This window comes from Trichomycterus rosablanca, chromosome 10, assembly GCF_030014385.1.
Source record: "Trichomycterus rosablanca isolate fTriRos1 chromosome 10, fTriRos1.hap1, whole genome shotgun sequence".
Classification (NCBI taxonomy): domain Eukaryota; kingdom Metazoa; phylum Chordata; class Actinopteri; order Siluriformes; family Trichomycteridae; genus Trichomycterus; species Trichomycterus rosablanca.
Window position 1 is genome coordinate 2,880,969 of NC_085997.1, and position 21,594 is coordinate 2,902,562.

General features: G+C 42.1%; 1 protein-coding gene across 2 annotated transcripts; it reads left to right on the forward strand.

Annotated features, from left to right (window-relative positions):
• The first annotated feature begins 559 nt into the window (after positions 1-559).
• LOC134321162 (alpha-actinin-2-like) lies at positions 560-20,960 on the forward strand. Of its 2 annotated transcripts, XM_063002750.1 has the most exons (21): positions 560-755; positions 3,698-3,812; positions 4,300-4,419; positions 4,933-5,019; positions 5,256-5,343; positions 6,125-6,203; positions 6,837-6,918; positions 9,287-9,372; positions 10,249-10,341; positions 10,419-10,649; positions 10,851-10,998; positions 12,095-12,245; positions 14,351-14,459; positions 15,232-15,372; positions 16,888-17,070; positions 17,213-17,347; positions 17,444-17,623; positions 18,269-18,415; positions 18,820-18,885; positions 19,789-19,947; positions 20,418-20,960. In XM_063002750.1, the coding sequence occupies exons 1-21, from the start codon at positions 627-629 to the stop codon at positions 20,574-20,576; spliced, it is 2,688 nt and encodes an 895-aa protein (XP_062858820.1). In that variant the 5' UTR covers positions 560-626; the 3' UTR covers positions 20,577-20,960. The 2 variants fall into 2 exon arrangements, with proteins under 2 accessions (XP_062858820.1, XP_062858821.1); XM_063002751.1 differs by lacking the exons at positions 560-755; positions 3,698-3,812; positions 4,300-4,419; ... (1 more) ...; positions 5,256-5,343; positions 6,125-6,203 and adding an exon at positions 6,301-6,504.
• Positions 20,961-21,594: the final 634 nt, after the last annotated feature.

The following is a 21,594-nucleotide window of genomic DNA, read 5'->3' on the forward strand; positions in this document are numbered from 1 at the left end:
TATTATTATTATTATTATTTTTATTTTTATTATGATTATTGCTGTTATTACTATTATTATTATTATTACTATTATTATTATTATTACTGTTATTATTTTATTATTATTATTATTATTATTATTATTATTATTGTTATTATTATTATTTTATTATTATTATTGGTGTTGTTGTTGTTGTTGTAGCTTGGTGTCCTCTGTGCTAAAACATCCTTTAAGTGTTAGAAGAAGGAATGGCAACATGTCCTACCTGGAGCGAATTAAAGCTCAATGAGATGCAGGGTGACCAGTCAGTCATCTGCGGCTCCGTGCCCCCTCTGACATCAATCTGTAATCGAACCATTTCCCCTCTTACCCACTTTCAGACATTCAGGTGTGCACCAGAGGTGCCAGGACAAATGTTGGGCACCTTGACATGTCAACACGGCGGGACCCCAGCCAGGATTATTTGTGTCCCCTCAGTGTGCCGGCTCTCGCTCTCAAGTTTCACTGGTCATCCGAGAACCAAGGTGGTCAGTAAGTGCCCACTGCATTGTGTAAAAGGGCACAAAGACACACAGCAGCAGGACCCCCCATACAGATTATTTATCAGATCCTTCTTAAATCCTGTACAGTGTGAGCAGAGCAGGATGATGATGATGAACCAGACGGAGGTGAAGTATAATAACGGGTACATGCAGGATGAGTACATGCTGCCGGAGGACGAGTGGGACCGGGACTTGCTCCTGGACCCTGCGTGGGAGAAACAACAACGTAAGGTGAGCGTGTCTACATGGTTCTGTGTACAGACTTTTTTCTGTATAATAAGTATAATAATGCCCAACAATGACTGTAAAATGGGATGGGACAGATGTAAATCAACTGTATATACCTTGTAGATGAGGTGACAATAGTCAATCATGGGTGTCTGTAAACGTGTGTGATTGGACGTGTGCACAACACTCCCTTTTTTAGGCCCATTACACTGCATGGTCACCTGATCTGATTGGTTAAAATGCTGTTCTTAAACTGTTCGAGTGCCTCAAAATTTCTCAACAAATGATTGCAGGAATTTTAAGCCTTTTACCCTCTACAGTGCATAATATAATGAAAAGGTTCAAAGAATCCGCAGAATTATCTGTATATAAAGTATAAGGACAAAATCACTACTGAATACTTGTGACCTTCAGTCGGTCAGTCCATCAGACGGGTTCAGGAGTCCGGCTAAACAGACTGGACCTAGACCATGTAGAGATCTGTACGTCATCTAGTTCCTACAATTGTAACTTTTTATGCCAATACAGACCCCCATGCTGACAGAAGAGAGCCGTAGACTATCACAAGCCTTCTCCGGCATACGTGTAGTCGTCGACCACTTCTTTTTACTTGTCCCACAGAGAGCAGTATTGCGTACGGAGAGTCATGCACTATCTCCGTGAATCAACCGTGTTGAGTTTGAGTTTCAGAGCTTGAATATTAACAGGATCATTCAACAGGCACAGTGTCTGAGGGAGGGAAGGACAGATAAGGTTTCTCTTTATTCCTGAAGGTACACACTGAGCATAGCGTGATCTTCCGTATGTCTGTATGTCAATAAGGGAACCATTCAATCATCTCCTTTCAAGTACAGCCAATCACGCCCTGCCGGTCAATAGCACAGCTGAGATTCAAACCCTAGAGCTCAAGATCTCAGTAGTGGCAGTCTTGCACAATCGACCACAAGCACCATGTGAAAGGAAATTTTACTTAAAATACGTACGTTCCTCGCTTTAATTGATTTGTAACGGCACGGTGGCTCGGTGGGTAGCACTGTAAGCACCTCACTGCAAGAAGGTGCTGGGTTTGATTCTTAGGTTGAGTGGTCTGGGTCCGTTCTGTGTGGAGCATGTTCTCCCCGTGTCTGCCTCCCACAAGTACATAGATGTGCAGTCAGGTGAATTGAAGATAAAAATCGTCTGTGACTGTGTTTGACATTAAAAATATGAACTGATGAATCTTGTGTAAGCAGTAACTACCTGTCCTGTCATTAATGTAACCAAAGTGTAAAACATGACGTTAAAATCCTAATAAATAAATAAAATAAATAAGTACTCGGCTGTGACAAGCTGAATTTATGGACTCGGCGGACCTCTGTAAGATCAGAATTTTAATATTAACTATTACTTCATGCCTATTAGAAAGTAAAAGAAGTAAAGTGAAGTGTTTAACAGGATATTTAAATAAAAATTAAGCAATGTTACAACAATAAATTGCACTAGCGTTTGGCTTTTTCTGTGCCATCCTGACAATGTGAGTGAGCACGAGGACACACATGAGATCAAAATAAACACGCCAACAACTAATTTTAACCGTGGCGCTCATAAAACACGGACATATTTTACACGCCGTCCTTCATTACACATACCTTTGTTTTAAACCTAGGACCTAGGTACTATATACAAGGGAATAAAGGGAGAATCAATCAAAAAACAATCAGGTTGCCTGCGGTTTAATCTAGTCTGACTATCGAAGGACACGCTCGGCAAGAGATCTAACCGATGTGGTTCGGACGATTCGTCCGCCAGGGCTGGACGTGTCTGATGTCTGGTTTCATGCCACAGTCATGCCTCCTGAAACTGTTAATCAGCGAGACATTCAAGAAAACACACATTAAAAACTGGCTTTAAATATAAATAGATAGATATAATGTCATTTATTTTTTTTAAACTGGATTTTACTTGTATAAACCAAATTTTAAGCTAATCATGGATTGCAGTTGTAGCCTAGTGGTTAAAGTGCTGGATTAGTAATTCAAAGGTCACTGGTTCAAGCTGCTGTTGGACCCCTGAGCAAGGCCCTTAACCCTTAACCACTCAGAATAAAGGCAACAAGGGTACAGGAGTTCAGCCAAACTGACTGGACCTGTCATCCAACTCTACCCTATGCCTATACAAACCATCCCACAACCAGATGAGATGTTTAACAAGCACGTGACGATCAGGCGTCCACATATTTCTGCCCAGCACTTTATCCTGGTCAGGATTGCGACAGGGTCGGTCTGTTTACCTCTGTTTAGCTCTGTGTATTCGGTGCTTTTGTGACCTCAAACGATGCATAGGGACATTTGAATACAACAGAAGGAGGTTCATCTTAAACTTGATTGACGGGCACTGTTTGCCACATGGCATTCATGTCAAGTGTGCCAAGCCCAGGAGAAATATCAGCATGGGGGAGGGGGGGATTTATTAGGACGGGTACAACGTGAAGGAACAAATGTTTCTCTGAGTTCACACACTCAAATCTAATAATTAATGCACAACTAGCATTATTGAAATATTAAAATTATATTAAAATGATTATTATACTAATAAGGGCGCTGAGGTGGTGGTATATTCAGGGATCATATTTCAGCTGAGCTATCGGCCGACCAGGCATGTACACAGACATAATTGGCATAAATGTCTTTGGCCAATGCCCTGTGAGTGTCCAGGATGTTCTCCGGTGAAACCAGACCTACCACGACCCTAAAGAAACTGTGAAAAGTAATATTGTTAATATTGAAGATAAGAAGTACTAAACATTTTAATATGATGGTAGTAAGTGTGGTGCTGGTTGGAGTGTATCATGATAGTGTATCGTGATAGTGTGTGTGTGTGTGTGTGTATGTGTGTGTGTGTGTGTGTGTGTGTGTGTGTAAATTTTTGTGATCTGATTTTGTTTCTCTTTGTTGTTTTGTTACCAGACGTTCACCGCGTGGTGTAACTCTCACCTGCGTAAAGCCGGGACTCAGATCGACAACATAGAGGAGGATTTCCGAAACGGACTCAAGCTGATGCTCCTCCTGGAGGTCATCTCTGGTACTTACTTCATGATTTTTATATTTTATATTTTATAAGAACTAACATGCAAAAAATATAAAGCAAATGAATGAGCTTAATGAGGTGCAGAGACTGCACATTAAAGAAACCTGCTCTGTCAGCTGTCTGTGCCTCCATGCCCCTCTGCTGTCGGTTAGTGGCATTGCAGGAGGGCATGATATTGTAAATCATGCCCTCCTGCTAAGTTATATATTAATTTAGGCTGTTATACGTCCATGCAAACACCCCATACCTAAAAAACCTAATGGTTTTTACCTGATGCTGTCCATACCATTACAGTTCGACCAAAGTATTAATGTTCATTAATGTGAATTGTAATGATGCATAAATAAATATATAATTTGTTTCCTAGGTTACCTGTTGCTATAGTGTAAAATATAGTGTAATAGTGTAAACAGGATTTAATGCTACAGTAACTATGAGGAAAAACACCTACTGGAAGGACAAAAATTGCATTTGTGTTTAGGTGAACGGCTACCAAAACCCGACAGAGGAAAGATGAGATTCCACAAGATAGCCAACGTAAATAAAGCGCTGGAGTACATCACCAGTAAAGGAGTCAAACTGGTATCCATCGGAGCAGAAGGTAATCACAGTTCACTCTGGAGCCTATCCCAGCTTTTCAGTGGGCGCAAGGCACACAGTAACACCTTGGCTGGGGCGCCAGTGCATAGCAGGGCAGACACAAATACATACACACACCCATTCACCTATAGGGCAATTCAGCGTCTCCAATTAACCTGACCGCATGTTTTTGGACTGTGGGAGTTCCTGGGGGAAACCCACACAGACACGGGGAGAACATGCAAACTCTGCACAGAAAGGGCCCGGACCGTCCCGCCTGGAGATTGAACCCAGGACCTTCTTGCTGTGAGGCGACAGTGCTACCCACTTAGCCACCGTGCCACCCCATAAATGGAATAACGAAAAATACAATATGTCTTAAAAGTGACTGTTTTAGAAATTGGCTTACCGTTTTATTTAGTTCTTTTAGAGGTGTTTAGATGCACTGATGTGCTTATATGCATAGTTTTTTATGCAATCTTATATTAGAATAAATATTAGAAGTAAATATAATGTGTGATTTGATATGTTGTAGAGATCGTCGATGGCAACGTAAAGATGACTCTGGGAATGATCTGGACCATCATCCTTCGCTTCGCCATCCAGGACATCTCAGTGGAAGGTGAAAACGCAGCATACGTGCAATATATGCTCAGTAGACACGGGTCACTGTTTGGTTTAGTGGAACCGTGCTGATATATATATAATATGTCCAAAAGTATGTGAACACGTGCATATGTTGAACATTCCTCCATTCTGTGATGTCTAAATTTGAAGCTGCTTTGAATACAAGCGTCTGTCAGGTGTACTGTATCAGTTTTATGATTATGTTAGTTAATAGCTCTGATTTTGATACAGAAACCTCGGCTAAAGAAGGTCTGCTGCTGTGGTGCCAGAGAAAGTCGGCTCCGTACCGAAACGTCAACGTCCAAAACTTCCACTGCAGGTACGATCTTTACTAGCATTATTAATCTACCACTGTATGTTGCTTCATCAAACCAGACATGGTTGGATCCTCCCAGACAGCTGTACTATCTACAATGCATCATATACCCCCTGTGTGATCTTCTACGTCTTATTCTGGCACCTTGACCAGGCAGCTGAACTCATTATCCAACCCTCCCTCCCGCAGACACGGCCAATTATCTCTGCAGAGCATCGCTGACACTCTTCATTGTGATGGACTGGCGTAATAGGCCGCTGTGCCATTGTGACAGATTGCTTGTATGTTCTGCAGTATGTTCTTTAGGGCACCTAACACCTAAGGAGGTGTCTGACCCTGACAAGGAGCTTTCGCCTACGCCCACTGTTCCCTCTGCTGATGCAACCTACAAACCCTTTACGTTGGCTGTTTCCATCGGAGGCTTATTATGGTCAGGGTTGCATGAGATCTAGTACCACCTAAAACACTAGAGCCAGTGTCTGGCGCACCTTGAGCAGACAGGGTTGAGACCTTGCTCAGTTTTATTTGTTTAATGATATAAGCTCATCTCTCAATACTGTTCAAATGAAGCTCAAATGTTCATGTGTTTAAAGAGGTTCAAAAAGACAAAGGTTCTCATGGGGTGTCCTAACTTTTTCACATAAAGGTATATGTCCTAAAATAATTGTATGTAAACTTCTGACCGTAACTGCATCAGTACATTTGATGTTCATTGCTGTGCTGGAGAGGTTAATGAACTGTACCTAACGTGACGTATTTTTCTCCCCTGGCGCTGTGGATGAAGCTGGAAGGACGGCCTGGCCTTCTGCGCCCTCATACACAGACACAGACCCGACCTGATCGACTACTCCAAACTCAAGAAGGTCTGATCAATCTTCTCCATGCTTCATGATCAAACAAACCCATCAGCTCAGGATCAAAATCTCCTCATAGTCATTATACTGATCTGATCATTACCAACAGTCATTTCAGGGTTTATAGGTCTTGTTCTGTTCTGTGTACATAGTCATGAGACATAGTCGTGATGTAGCAGCGCCTTTAAGCCATCAAAGACCGTCCAAGGAACTGTTCATAGATTACTGGGGTCAGATTTTGGTAAAGCATAGACCAGGGCTGGTGATACCAAACTGGACATCCAGATCCAGAAAGGCCTTGGTGAGGGAGGTAAGAAAGAACCCAATGGATGGTAGAACCAGGCCTTCATGGCAGCGTGGCATGGCAGAAGCCACTAAGCCACTAAGTAAAAGACATATGACCCCACCCGCTTGGAGTTTGTCAGGATAAAGATAGAGATTGTGTGTGTGTGTGTGTGTGCGTGTGTGTGTGTGCTCATTAATTGTCAGTACTTTTACATCCAGCTGATACCTCCCACTTAAAACACCTAAACGTGCCCCCCTCATCAAAACCATCATTATTTTATTACACCTGAAGGAAGAATAGAAGAAGTCACATGACCACCTCATGTTTTGGTCCATGATCTTTTCATGTATGTGCAGGATGATCCTCTGGGAAACCTCAACCTGGCTTTGGAAATCGCAGAGAAGCACCTGGACATCCCCAAAATGTTGGATCCAGAAGGTCAGTACTTAGGGACAGATTGGGAAGGTATCTCACGCTAGTCTATCACTAGTTAGATCTGGGTTCGAATTCCAGCAGTTCTACCAGCCGTCCAGGCGTCTGTCCTCGTGCCCAGTGTTTAGAATGCCTTTATTTGTCGAATATACGTATACAGCTTGTTTGGAAGTTGGGGTCAGAGCGCAGGGTCAGTCATCGTACGGCACCCCTGGAGCAGAGAGGGTTAAGGGCCTTGCTCAAGGGCCCAACAGTGGCTACATGGCAGAGCCTGGATTCGAACTCTCAGCCTTTCAGTTGATAGCCCAAAGCTCTACCCACTAGGCCACCACTGTCCCGTTTATTACTGTTTATTAGTGGAACCAGACCCACCGCAACCCTGACCAGAATAAAGCTTTTGTTGCTTTTGTTCATGGACAAACTATTCGTTAGCTGATCTATCTGACATATAAATTAATAAATAAATAAATAATAATAATAATAATAATAATACCAAAGGGGGTAGCAAGGTGGCCCGGTGGGTAGCACTGTCAAATCCCAGGTTGTTCTTTCTGTCTCTGTATGGCTTTCCTATGGGAGCTCTGGTTTCCTCCCACAGTCCAGTCTTGCAGTCAGGTACATTAGACCACTAAATTACCCATGGTATTAATGTGTGTGTGTGTGTGTGTGTGTGTGTGTGTTTGCCTTGTGTTGGACTGGCGACCTGTCTGGGGTGTGAATTGTACCCACTGTAAAGCTGAATAGGATAAAGCGGTGGTAACACAGACAATAAATTAATAAATAATAACACAGGTGGCATCATTTATCATAAGCGCACTGTGTGACCTCTTGACCTTTTGATGGGCTCCCATAGTGGTACAGTGGTAAACAAATTAACTTGCTTCTGCATAGACAGACACTGACATTTGGATTTGGGCTTTTAAAAAATCTGGATGTTTATTTTTATCTGTGGACCAAAGAGAACAATGACTGTGATTTCCAAAACCATTTTAAAGGGTTGATTTTGTGTCGGTTCATCTCAGATGGGTTTGCATCGACTCTCACATTTCCCCCATCACACATTTCCCTTGTCCCAACTTTTTTTTCTATTTTATTTATGCATTTTTCTCCCATTTTCTCCCCAATTTAGTGTAGTCAGTTTGTCTTCCGCTGCTGGGGGATCCCTGATTGCAGTCGAGGTAGGTGTATTGCTGCTCACGCCTCCTCCGACCCACACGCAGCCTTTAACGGAACCCTGCACAGGCTCCTCTCTATCTGCAAATCCCCACCCACATAGTCCGGTCATCCCGCCCTAGCAGAAACGTGTCTGCTGCAGGCACTGCCAATTATGCCCGCTAGATGGCGACCAGCCGACCGGTGGCATTGCCGAGTTTCGAACCGAGGAGTTCAGAATCTTGACACTGATGTGCTAGTGGAATATCCCAACTTTTGGTAGATTTTTTTAAATGATTACTTTTATCCCAGTGCTAAACTCTCAGCACGTATTCCAGTACAATGAACCTTTATTCACGTTCTTCGCTGCACTTGAACCAACGTGCAATCTAAGAAAAACATTGAACAATAAAAGCCTATTATGAGTTCATCTTTATGCAGACCTGTGACTGGTCTCCTGTAAATGGGCGAATAATAATAATAATAATAATAATAATAATAAAAGTCCTCTCATCGGGCGCTATCGATTTGTCCACCGTTGGACGTTTCTTTGTCAGTTCAGTCAGACTCACCTCTGCAATCAGTGTGATAAATGGTAAATGGTAAATGTGGTAAATTGGCACTCGTACGTTCTTTTATCAGACCCCCATTAGAGACCCCTCTATATGGTTTACTGATTTGTGCATGCCTGAACTCACCAGCTGATTGGCACTCCATAATCTGACCGTTTCAGTGAGAGTCACTGTTAACAGCACCGTGTCTAATTCCTTATAGTGTCTAACTGCAGAAGTGAATAGCGTAATTCTACCATTCAACAGCAAATTAGTTTATTCATTTGGTGGTGTAGAAATTCTATAATGTCGAAGCTGGTGGCTTCTCAGTTCCTACATAAATAGGGATAGTTCGGAACATGGAACAGCGGTCGATTTGAAATAAAACCCAAACTGTCCCTCATGCTCTGGGGGAATTTATCTGGGTGGTTAAAATCACCAGAAAACAGGACTGCCTTGAACAGGAGTGACACTGTGCACAGTCAAGCAAGCTTTCTCTCATTATCTACTGTATCATCATGAGTTCAGAGCCTGTCGTGTGAAAGAGACGTTTACAATCCAGGCTTTTCCAAAACAGCTTACAGTTGTGAGAAGGGTGCACTGGAACAATTGAGGTTTAAGAGTTTAAGGGACTTTTTCTTTCCCATTCTTATGTCCTCCTCTGTTTTCAGACATCATCAACACCCCCAAACCTGACGATAGAGCCATCATGACCTACGTGTCCTGCTTCTACCATGCGTTCGCTGGAGCCGAGCAGGTACCTCAGTGTCACCTACCTGACCTAAACACACTTACTGATATCATACAGCCCTTATCTACTTTACACACTCGTCCTAACAGATATATTAAATCAGTTATATGGCATCAGTTTGGGGAAGGTTCTGTGTCAGTATGACACAGGTCTACGAGTCAGGACGAATTGACAGTTTAGCGTAGAAAAACTTTAGTAGCCCCAGTATACACCTTGGAGATTTTTTTTTATTTTGTGTGAGACAGCCCTTATTGTCCAGATGTAATGTTTTTGTATTTTGTATTTATTTATGCATTTTACTCCCTTTGTCTCCCAGTTTAGTGTAGCCAATCCACTGCTGGTGACCCTGGCAGTGTAGTAGGGTGTAGTATATTCGCCTGACACACACTCCCTCCAACGTGTGTGCAGTCCACCAATCATACCTTGGTGGATTTGCGTGTGAGGTCGACTTCACATTTGGAGAGGCACGCCCCGATCTCTGCACTCCTCCACTTTCTGTACAGGCGCCCTGGGCCACCAAGGTCCTTATACAGAGTTGATAACCAATAAGCAGGCTGAAGGCTAATTGTGCCTGCTGGAGGGCGCCCAGCCGACCAGTAGCAGAGCCAAGAATCGAACCCGGGAGCTTTGAATCTCTGTGCTGGTGTGCTAGCAGATTAAGTTATTTTGACTTATTCTCACAGACAAATCTTTGAAATGAAAGCTCTTTCACAAGAGTGGAGGCTGTTAAGGCATCAAACTTTATATTAATGGCAAAAGTTTGGAATGGGGTTTCTAACAATCTCCTGATTAGGTGTCCACATACTTTTGACAGTGTAGTGTGTATGACTTGGTCCGCAGACATATACAGTGACCCTTGTATCGCTGTTGTATCTTTTTAAGGCTGAAACTGCTGCTAACAGAATCTGTAAAGTTCTGGGTGTCAACCAGGACAACGAGAAGCTCATGGAAGACTACGAGAAACTGGCCAGCGAGGTGAGGCTCTCATCCTGATATTTTACAAAGAATGGCCAAAAACGTCTCTTCATTCCCTGCATCTCCCTTCTCCCCAGCTGCTGGAATGGATCCAAACTACCACCCCATGGCTGGAGAACCGTTCCACCGAGACCAGCCTCCAGGCCACCAGGAAGAAACTGGAGGATTTCCGGGACTATCGGCGCGTCCACAAGCCACCCAAAGTGCAGGAGAAGTGCCAGCTGGAGATTAACTTCAACACCCTGCAGACCAAACTGCGCATCAGCAACAGACCCGCGTTCATGCCCTCCGAGGGGAAGCTGGTGTCGGTAGGGCTTATACATACAGCTGTGTGGACATATTTAATTTAGCACCTCTAATGCTTTGTAGACATCAAATAGCTTTATTTTCATATCCCCAGTCAGTTGCTTAGAGGTGCCCATGGTTGTTGAGCATAACATGTATCACATGTATAAGGCATTTAGCAGATACTCTTATCCAAAGCAACCAAATACGATCTGTCTGCACAGGACATTGCAAGTGCATGGCAGGGTCTCGGGCAGGCGGAAAAGGGTTATGAGGAATGGCTGCTGACTGAACTCCTCCGTCTGGAGCGTGTTGAACATCTTGCTGATAAATTTAAGCAGAAGGCCTCCACCCACCAGGCCTGGGCGAAAGGTAGGAGTCTGTATTAATATGCACATTTAACACTGCATGCTGTTCCCTTCTCTCAACAACCACACATAACATCTCATCCCCTGGTCCTTCTGACACGTTTTGGCCTGCACATCTTATTTATCCTAATATATATGATCACAGAGATGCTCCATCTTCTAGTATTTGACTTATCTTCTCTAATTTATTCTGCCACTGCAATATTTCAACTGTGGCACTCGGCACTTTAAAAATAATTCAGACCGACGCACATGTGACGTTCCCAGGAATTGCTGATGACTGTGTGTGTGTGTGTGTGTGTGTGTGTGTGTGTATGTGTGTGTGTGTGTGTGTGATAGAAATAAGTCTTTTTGTACTGTAGGGTATTGTAATTTAAGACAAATTCCGTGTATGTGTGAGCGTATTTGGTCAATAAAGCCTGATTGTGATTCTAATTAAGATGATCTGACATGACTGGGATAAACTGCCTAAATCCAGATGTTTAATGAAACATATCTGTTAATATTATATAATACATATATTATATGTGGTAGCTCAGCAGTTAAGGTTTTGGACTTGTAATCAGAAGGGTGCCGGTTCAAGCACCACCACCACCACCAAGTTGGGTCCCTGAGCAAGATCCTCAACCCGCGGTTGCTCTAATTGTCATAAGTGTAAGATGCTTTGTGAAAAATGTAGCCTACAGGTTAAAGTACTAGACTAGTAATCGAAAGGTCGCTGGTTTAAATCCCACAACTGCCACTTTGTCACTGTTGGGCCCTTGATTGCTAAGACAGTATACTGCTACAGTACTGTAAGTTACTTTGGATAAAAGCAAGTAAATGTAAATGACAGAGCGGTGCTCAGGTTTTAAGGGTGTCAGATAGCACCAGGGTGGTGGGAAGTAAGATTTCCACCTTGCCTCTGGTCTGTTATGAGTTTGGCATGTTCTTTACAGATCCGTGTAAGTGTCTATTACAAGGATTGGGTGCCTTAAATTGACCCTAAGTATAAATAATAAATAAATAATACAGCTTTGTTGCCTTTTAATCAATTGTACTGTTAGTTTGTTTATATTGATGCTATAATGTGTGTGTGTGTGTGTGTGTGTGTGTTGTAGATAAGGACAGAGTCCTGTCCCTGAAGGACTATGAGACAGCCTCTCTGTTTGAGGTTCGAGCACTGCTCAGGAAGCACGAGGCGTTCGAGAGCGACCTTGCTGCACATCAGGACCGAGTGGAGCAAATCGCCGCCATCGCTCAGGAACTGAAGTACGAGCACTTACTCTCAGGGTTACTAAGTCCAAAAATGTCACTGCTGTCTGTGGATGACCTTGTTTACAAGGCTAAGTGAAGGCGTCTTATTTGGGGTTGACAACATTTTGTGTCTATTCATGTTTTGTTCTGTTGTTTTTGTTACAATGACAAAAGTGCATCATCAAAACCAAGGTACAAAACGTATGACCTTCTATCACATTGCAAAAGCAGTGTCTTTGTCTGGACTGCAGTAAAGTTTGTGCCCATTGTTGCCCTTCCATGTGTTTTGGTGTGTGTGTTTAGTTCAGGTCACTGTGTTCAGATGAGGAATGTGTGTGACTGTAACACATATACAGGGGCATGTTGTTCTTCTTGAGGTTCCGTTTGTTCGGACTCAAGTGCACTGAATCGCTGACGAATTCTGAGGTCAGTCCAACAGTGCGTGTACAAGTGTGTGTGTGTGTGTGTGTGTGTGTGTGTGTGTGTGTCAGGGCTCTGTGTATGAGTTTTTCTTCATGTCTTTATGGAGTTTGATTTGTGCACAGTCATGCTGGAACAGAAAAGGGCCTTCCCTAAAATGTAGCTGCAAACTTGGAAGCACATAATGTCCTTTATATAAGTGATTTATTACACCTGTTAGCAACCTGTTGTGCAGGTTGAAATATGTGAATTCACAAATTAAAAGAGGTGTCCCAATACTTCTGACCCTGTAGTGTAGTTCAGTTCTGGTTTCAATCGCTAATAATCAAACTAGAGAAATTTGGCAAGGTAAAACTCTCAGAAATACTTAACAGATCCTCTTAGAAGGATTAGAATCATTTAAAAACGATTAAATGAAGTGAAAGAGAGCAGGACTCGTTCTCCTCAGAGAAACACCACACTATTAAATCAATTTCTGACAGAACTTTAAGGTAAATTTTAAGGCCCCTTGGTTTACTTTGATTTTTAGCTTGGGTGTAGTCCGAGAACCCGTATGTGTTCTACTTGAAAAGGGTCTGGGGTCACCTAAGTAACCTGAAAGTGCATTAATGTCATTAGTGTTTTACCCTCTTATTCACTGTAAAGCTTAAAAAAAGGAGTCAAGAATCAAATGGCGCAAATGACTCAGGGAATCGACTCTGCTCGAATGACTCACTGAATGCTCTATCTGAAACTAGGGGGAGTGAGCGCTAGGTGGAACTGCGACTGTAACTAGAACAGCAGCTACTCGATCCACCAATGTACTGGCATGTGATCACAGCAGTAAATTATGCTAGCCCGCTACCATTGGGATCCAGACTCTGAATCCTTATCGTTGCTATCTGTCGATCGGGCGTCTACATATAGATATAAGGAACACAGCACTGACCATCTAGCTTACTGGTTGAGCTTAGATGATGACTGGGCACTGAATGGGGCATTGGGCTTGGTTAAAAAGTCCTGGATTTAGCTGTAGCTGGCTGGAGCTCCTGAGATTTGTAGTCCGCTTAGGACTCCAGTGGGTCAGTTTGACGAAGGCAATCATCCTGTTACACTGAGGACATCAGTACCCACCACTCCACCATCCACCAACCTGAGTGATTCATTAAAAAGACGACTGATAACGACTCAATATGTTCACAATAATAATTATAACTTAGTTATAGTTATCCAACCTGCACTGCAGAGAGAGAACGTCTCACTCCTCCCTGGATGTTAACACCAGTTCCAGGTAGTTCCAGGTAGTTCCTGACACAGTGGGGGTTACTGGACTTTGACCATGAGGTGATCAGTGTGTCAGTAACTGGGTTACTGTGCTATAAGTCAGAGCTTATCACACGCACAATTATCAGGTCAGTTCGAGTAAGGGTCAGCCTGACCATGACTGCGGCTGCTAGCTGGAACAGCAGGACATCGACCATGGCTCCTTTCATCTGAGATCTTTTACAGTATATTTATGTACACAAGGTGGACAAAATATCAGAAACATGTAGCAACATACATTCTGTACTGTATATCACTGAGCTGATACATAGAACAGCTTTAATATTTCATAAACTGATCTTATACTTACTATATGGTTAAAATAAGTAAGTTCCCTTCCTAATTATTGATTAAGGACATTTTATAGCGTGTGTGTGTGTGTGTGTGTGTGTGTGCAGTGAGCTGGATTACCATGAAGCGGTGAGCATTAATGAGCACTGTCAGAAGATCTGTGATCAGTGGGACCAGCTGGGAACTCTGACTCAGAAACGCAGAGAGGCGCTGGAGGTAACACACGACCCCCTCCACACACACACACACAGACACACACACACATACACGCACACACATGTACATATATACATACATATATAAGTACATACACACACACACACAACCCCCTCCACACCTATACACACATGTACATATATACATACATACATAAATACATCCACACACTCATACACATGCACACAACCCCCTTCCTCACATCTACACACATGTGCATATATACATGCTTACATAAATAAAACACACACACACACACACACACACACAACCCTCTTCACATCCACACACACACACAAAACACCCTCTCCCGTCTCACACATGTACATACAGTATATACATACATATATAAATACATACACACAACCCTCCCTTACACATATACACACATGTGCACACATACATACATAAATACATATACCGTATAAAAGACTCAGAAGGCTCAGATCAGCCTTTGAAATTAAAAGATCAGTGTAGACACCAACTGACCCATAGCAATGCTGGGGATTCGAACCCTGGGATCTACCACCACGCCACTCGAGCACACGGTTGACCAATAGGAGTCATTCATATTAGCAAACAAGCCATCCCAGTTCACCATAATAATAATCCCAGTCTTACGATTCTTTAGCTGTGATCACATGACTCCAGATTCCAGCTATTTTAACTTATTGCCACTAGTATAAATAATTACATTATATTATATAAGTAATGACCAGTTCACCCTCAGATTAGTTTCTTCCTCATTAAACTATGTGTGTGTCTATAAAAGAGAACAGAGAAGCTGCTGGAGACAATCGACCAGCTCTTCCTGGAGTTCGCAAAGAGATGCGCACCCTTCAATAACTGGATGGAGGGAGCCATGGAGGACCTACAGGACATGTTTATAGTGCACAGCGTGGAGGAGATCGAGGTATAAACGTACCCGCACCTACACCCACCCACGTTCTCTGATCATTATCAGACCAGTGATACTAGGTTCAGGGCTTTCGTGAGATCACGAATCAGAAGTGCCTTGTGGGTATACAAGTACTGACTGTAGCCAAGCTTGGGCTCTATTAGTCAAACAAGACTCCTATCTGACCCTGACAGACCAGGTCATGATATGTGGTGCACAATGCTCAGCACCGCAATGACACTAACATGGTATTGACATGGTAGTGTGTGTTGTTCTGGTATAAGTGCATTATGCACAGCAGTGTTGTTGGGATTATTAAACAGTGTTTAAACTTACTAGCCTCTTTATTAGGAACACAAACCCTGTTAGCACTCCGATCACAGGATGCTGTTGGATTCATATTTTTATCTATCTATCTATCTATCTATCTATCTATCTATCTATCTATCTATCTATCTATCTATCTATCTATCTATCTATCTATCTATCTATCTATCTATCTATCTATCTATCTATCTATCTATCTATCTATCTATCTATCTATCTATCTACGTATCTATCTATCCATCCATCCATCCATCCATCCATCCATCCATCCAACTAGTTATTGTATACCCACAAAGTACATTTGTATTGTAGGTGTAACTTATACAGTGATACAGTTAAACTATGTACCAGACAGGTGTACCTAATAAATTGCTTAGTGAGTGTATATGCATCTGTTAAATCAATTCAATTATACATGTTCTTGCTTTGTGCCGCTTTTCTTTGTCTGTGTGATCAGTTGAGCTTCAGTTGCTGATTTTTAAGCAGCGTGTTTTTTTTTTGTCCATCTGGACTGTAATTGACACCCATGTTTTTGGTGGCTCTTGGATTACATCTGACCTTCCAGCCAAATTTAAACATTTACGCTTTTTTTTTTTTAACTCTTAGCGTATGGTATCAGGTTGACCTGAGTGAAGAGACCACTGTTCCATGTACTTTTTAATGTGTGCAGTTAAATATCATGTATCATAATGAATTATTGCACATAGAAGCTCACTACATTGAATAGGGGGCAACAGTATTAGGATATTCTTTGTGATTATTCACAACAACTGCTAACAGGACAGTTGCAGCTTAGTGGCTGGACTAGTTATCAAAAGGTTGCTGGTTCAAGCCCCACCACTGCCAAGTGGCCACTGTTGGGCCCTTAAGCAAGGCCCTTAACACTTAATTGCTTAGATTGTATACTGTAACAGTACTGTAAGTGTAAGTGCTGAAAATGTAAATGTAATGTAATGTAAACTACGGATGATCATATTCACTAATGAAGAACTTGGAGGTCATGCTACAACATTAAATGGCATTTATAACACATCTATAAGAGCTGTTACAATGATCAAAGACCCATTAAAGTGTACAAAGGGGTACAGTGACATTTAGGAACCGTGTATATAGCGTGTATTACGTATTACACGTATGTACATTCTGAAAAGCTTCAGAACTCATAGCTGTGATATTTGACGCACGTGTACGTGTTTTACACAGAGTCTGATCTCAGGCCACGACCAGTTTAAAGCAACACTACCCGAGGCTGACGCGGAGAGGCAGGCCATCCTCAGCATCTTCAACGAGGTGCAGAAAATCACCCAGAGCTACAGCATCACCGCCAACTTTACCAACATGTACTGCACCATCACGCCACCTGAGATCAGCTTCAAGTGGGAGAAGGTGTGTATGTGTCAAGCTTGAGACGCTTTGTAGAAAAGTGCTTAGAATACTACAATAACTTAAATCTAAGGCATAATTATAGCATTTTTCAGCTCCAGTAATAATGAATAATGTGAGTGTGTGTGTGTGTGTGTGTGTGTAGGTGAAAAAGCTGGTTGCTCAGAGATCTAGCGCACTACAGGAGGAGTTTTCCAGGCAGCAGGTGAACGAACGTCTCAGGAGGCAGTTTGCAGCTCAGGCCAACTTGATCGGACCCTGGATACAAACACGCATGGAGGTGCAACACCGACCACAAACATACTGGTTACCAGCTCACGCTGTCTGTGTGTGGCTGAGGGTTTAGTTCCTGTGTGTGTGTGTGTGTGTGTTGTAGGAGCTCGCTCGCTGCACGGCCGATGCAGGCGGTTCTCTGGAGGATCAAATGAATCAGCTGAAGCAGTACGAGACCTTGATCATCAACTACAAGCCCAACATCGACAAGCTGGAGGCAGATCACCAGTTCATCCAGGAGTCGCTCATATTCGATAATAAACACACCCAGTACTCCATGGAGGTACCGTGCTTACACACCTCCAATACTATGGTCACCAACTTGCACCCATGCAGAAACCCCCTAGCAGTCATTTAGAATTGTGGTGGAAAACCTTTATAAAATAAGACAAATAATATTTCAATAAAGATAGGGCATCGAACCAAGAGTCACAATAGCACATGATGTTTATACAGACAGTCCACTTCTTCCCAGGACCCCCAATACTAGTTGGAACCGGTTTAAGCTAGATTTCCCCCCATACTTCAGACACTGTGTTTTCTCTCTGGGTCAACTTATCTTGTAAAAACATTCTGCTCGACCTTACGATGGTATCATAAAAATGATAATAGCAAATAAAAATAGCAAACACTTATCAACACCCTTTAAACCACCTGAAAAAATCTAGATACACCACAGCATTCAGGTGAAATACCAGGGCAACTGCCCAGTAACACCCTAGCAGCACTTTGCTGACCACTTGGAACAATATACCAGCCACCTAACAACTCTGTACCAACCACCTGGAATACTATAGCATCCACCTAGAAGAGTATAGCATCCACCTAAAAGAGTATAGCATCCACCTAGAATACTATAGGAGAAACATGACACATTCACTCATGATTAGTTTTAATTTTGAATGTTTTTTCTTGGTTGTAATTTCAGCATGTCCGTGTTGGATGGGAGCACCTCCTGACCACTGTAGCTCGCACCATTAACGAGATCGAGACCCAGATCCTGACCCGTGACTCCAAAGGCATCAGCCAGAAGCAGCTCAGCGACTTCCAGTCCTCTTTTAACCACTTTAATAAGGTAACGGCATCAAGACACAAATCACATCCAATTGGTTTTACTACTTACCACCTGGTTGGTTTAATAAAAGGCTGTCAATATAGCGACAGCAATATCATCACCTCATTATGAAGACATGTACTGTAGATAAAAGAATCACTTCACAACCCAGACATTGATGCTGCACCATGAACAAACACAATACAAGGTTTTTAGAACCGGGGCTTTAATTTGCTACTTATTTATTAGTATATTATGAGCCACTTTAAATCTCTTCCCTCTTTTTCTTTAGTTCACCACTTGTCTTTACTTTGAACCCGCTTCATAAGTGCCAATTTATTTCTGTACCTTTTTCTGTACCGCCGTACCTTTCATGTGTGTGTACTGTTTCATACACTTTTCTATTCTTTTTTTTATTTTTACAGAAGAAGAAAGGAGGTATGGATACTGATGAATTTCGAGCGTGTCTCATCTCCATGGGTTACGCTCTGGTAAAAACAAGGAACAGTACATTCACTCATCAAAAACTAATCAGAAAATCGGGAAGATTCATCAATCATGAGAAACATCGTCAAAACCTTTTTACTCAGTCTGAGCACTGTGAGTCAGTCAGTCTAAAACACAATGACAAACTTTAAGTGCACAGAACTCTGGGACCTGAACACAGCACAGTAAGATAGTCCAGAACAAGTGAGATCATCGGTATCTGGTTTATTTCACATATGAGAATCTCATGCAAACACTAAGTGCTAAGTGGGTAGCACTGTCGCATCACAGCAAGAAGGTCCTGGGTTCGATCCCCAGGTGGAGCGGTCCGGGTCATTTCTGTGCGGAGTTTGCATGTTCTCCCCGTGTCTGCATGGGTTTCCTCCGGGTGCTCCGGTTTCCTCCCACAGTCCAAAAACATGCCGCCAGGTTAATTGAAGACACTGAATTGTCCTATAGGTACCTGGTCGCTAGGATGCATAAACCAGTGCATTGTAGTGCCGGTCCCAAAAATAGGGAGGGTCGTGTCAGGAAGGGCATCCGGCGTAAAAACTGTGCCAAATCAATAATTTCCTAACGGGAGTGGCCAAGGAAATACAGAGAGTATAACAGGCATTATAACAGTTTAATTAGCTCTACTTTCAAATAAGAATGCCTATCTATCTATCTATCTATCTATCTATCTATCTATCTATCTATCTATCTATCTATCTATCTATCTATCTATCTATCTATCTATCTATCTATCTATCTATCTATCTATCCATCCATCCATCCATCCATCCATCCATCCATCCATCCATCCATCCATCCATCCATCCATCCATCCATCCATCCATCCATCCATCCATCTATTCTGTCCATCCATCCATCTATATTTAATGGAACACCTCTCTGTACAACCACAGGGTGAGGCCGAGTTTGAACGGATCATGTCGATGGTTGATCCGAATGGAAAAGGGACTGTGACCCTGCAGGCCTTCGTGGACTTTATGACCCGAGAAACCACCGAGACTGACACTGCTGAACAAGTTGCTGCCTCCTTCAGAATCCTGGCGGGTGATAAGGTATGATTATGATTGTGAAATGCTGTGAAGAATTTTGCCTTGATTTTTCTATTGTGTTTTAATCTGCTGACCTTGGTAAAACCTGGTGTTTATTTGGTTAAAACTTCTCCTTTTGAACTAGAAATTATAAAAACCAAAATGCCACAGATGAATGACGGTGCCAGTTCCTTTATTCAGCAGTCTCTGTGCCTTATTAAGCCTCATAACCAGTTCCTTGCTGGCACAGTCCAGTCCAGTTTTTCCACAGAATAAATGAATGAATGTTTGTGATCTTTACTCTGTATTATTTACTACTTTACAACGATTGAACTAATCTGTGAGTCCTGCAGGTATTGCCAAGGATTTGTCACATTTGCCTAATTTTGCATACACACATATCTGGCTGGACTGACATAACAGCACACTTTACCATCACTGGACCTAAAGTTTTTCTTCTAAAATCTAAGATTTGTTTTCGTCTGTGTGTGCAGCCTTACATCCTGATAGAAGAGCTGAGACGTGAGCTGCCTCCTGAGCAGTCCGACTACTGCATTATGAGGATGCCTCTGTACCACGGGCCCGACTCAGTTTCGGGGGCCCTGGACTACTGTGCTTTTGCTTCAGCTCTCTATGGGGAAAGTGATGTCTAAACACACAAACACACATGATTTATAGCCTGGAAACTATTAGAAATTTAAGCTTTTGCATTTTCTGTGCTCCAGTATTGTTTTTATCATGTCCTCATTGATCTCTCTTGATTAAGACGTTCGTTTAAACTAGACAAATGATAAATGATAACTAGATAAATGATTTTCTCTTTGTGTAATATAGTTTCAGGTTGCATTTCTTGATGCAGTGGTGGACGGTGTTAAGTCACAATGGTTTTCTGAAGTACTGCTAAACAAATTCTAAATGGAGTTAAAAAGAGAATTGAACCATTTTATTTAAGTTGTCTTGTTTTTAAATGGCTCACATCGTTCACACATGCAGTTTTTTACACTGTATGATGTATTGATGATCAAATAAAGCCTACAGCCAGTAAACTGTTGTAATGCTTCTTAATTTGTGTGTGAAGTTAAAAGATTCTTACACCACTTAAGTCTCCAATACAGAATAATGAGGATTTTGGTATTTGTGACATGTAAGAACTTTTATAATAAATGTTAAGTTGCATCAATGTTTCTCTATAGAAATTTATAACAAGGAAATTCAGTGTCAGGCTTGCAATGTTGTGCAATCATGCTTCTACTTTTGCGCTAAATGTAAGCCACTTATAATTTATCTGATATTTAAATGGATAAGTGTGCAGCTAAGACTCAAATAATGCAAAAAGAAGAATCATTTTTACCAACGAATATTACAGACCAAACCAATTCATTCATTGTCTGTTTTACCACCGCTTTATCCGATTCAGGGTCGCAGTGGGCACAAATGGACACCCTGGACAGGTCGCCAGTCTATCAAAGACCAAACCAATTCCAAAACATTTTACATATTTAAACAACTTCAACTACTGTAAACATCATTAGAAATACAGTTGCAGTCAGATGTTTATGTACATTGGTACATAACATGTATGTCAATGAAGTCTTGGTTTTTTTAATGATTTATGCAACTGCTGTTTTATGGGATTAAATAATTAAAGGACAACTAAATTATAAATAAGTA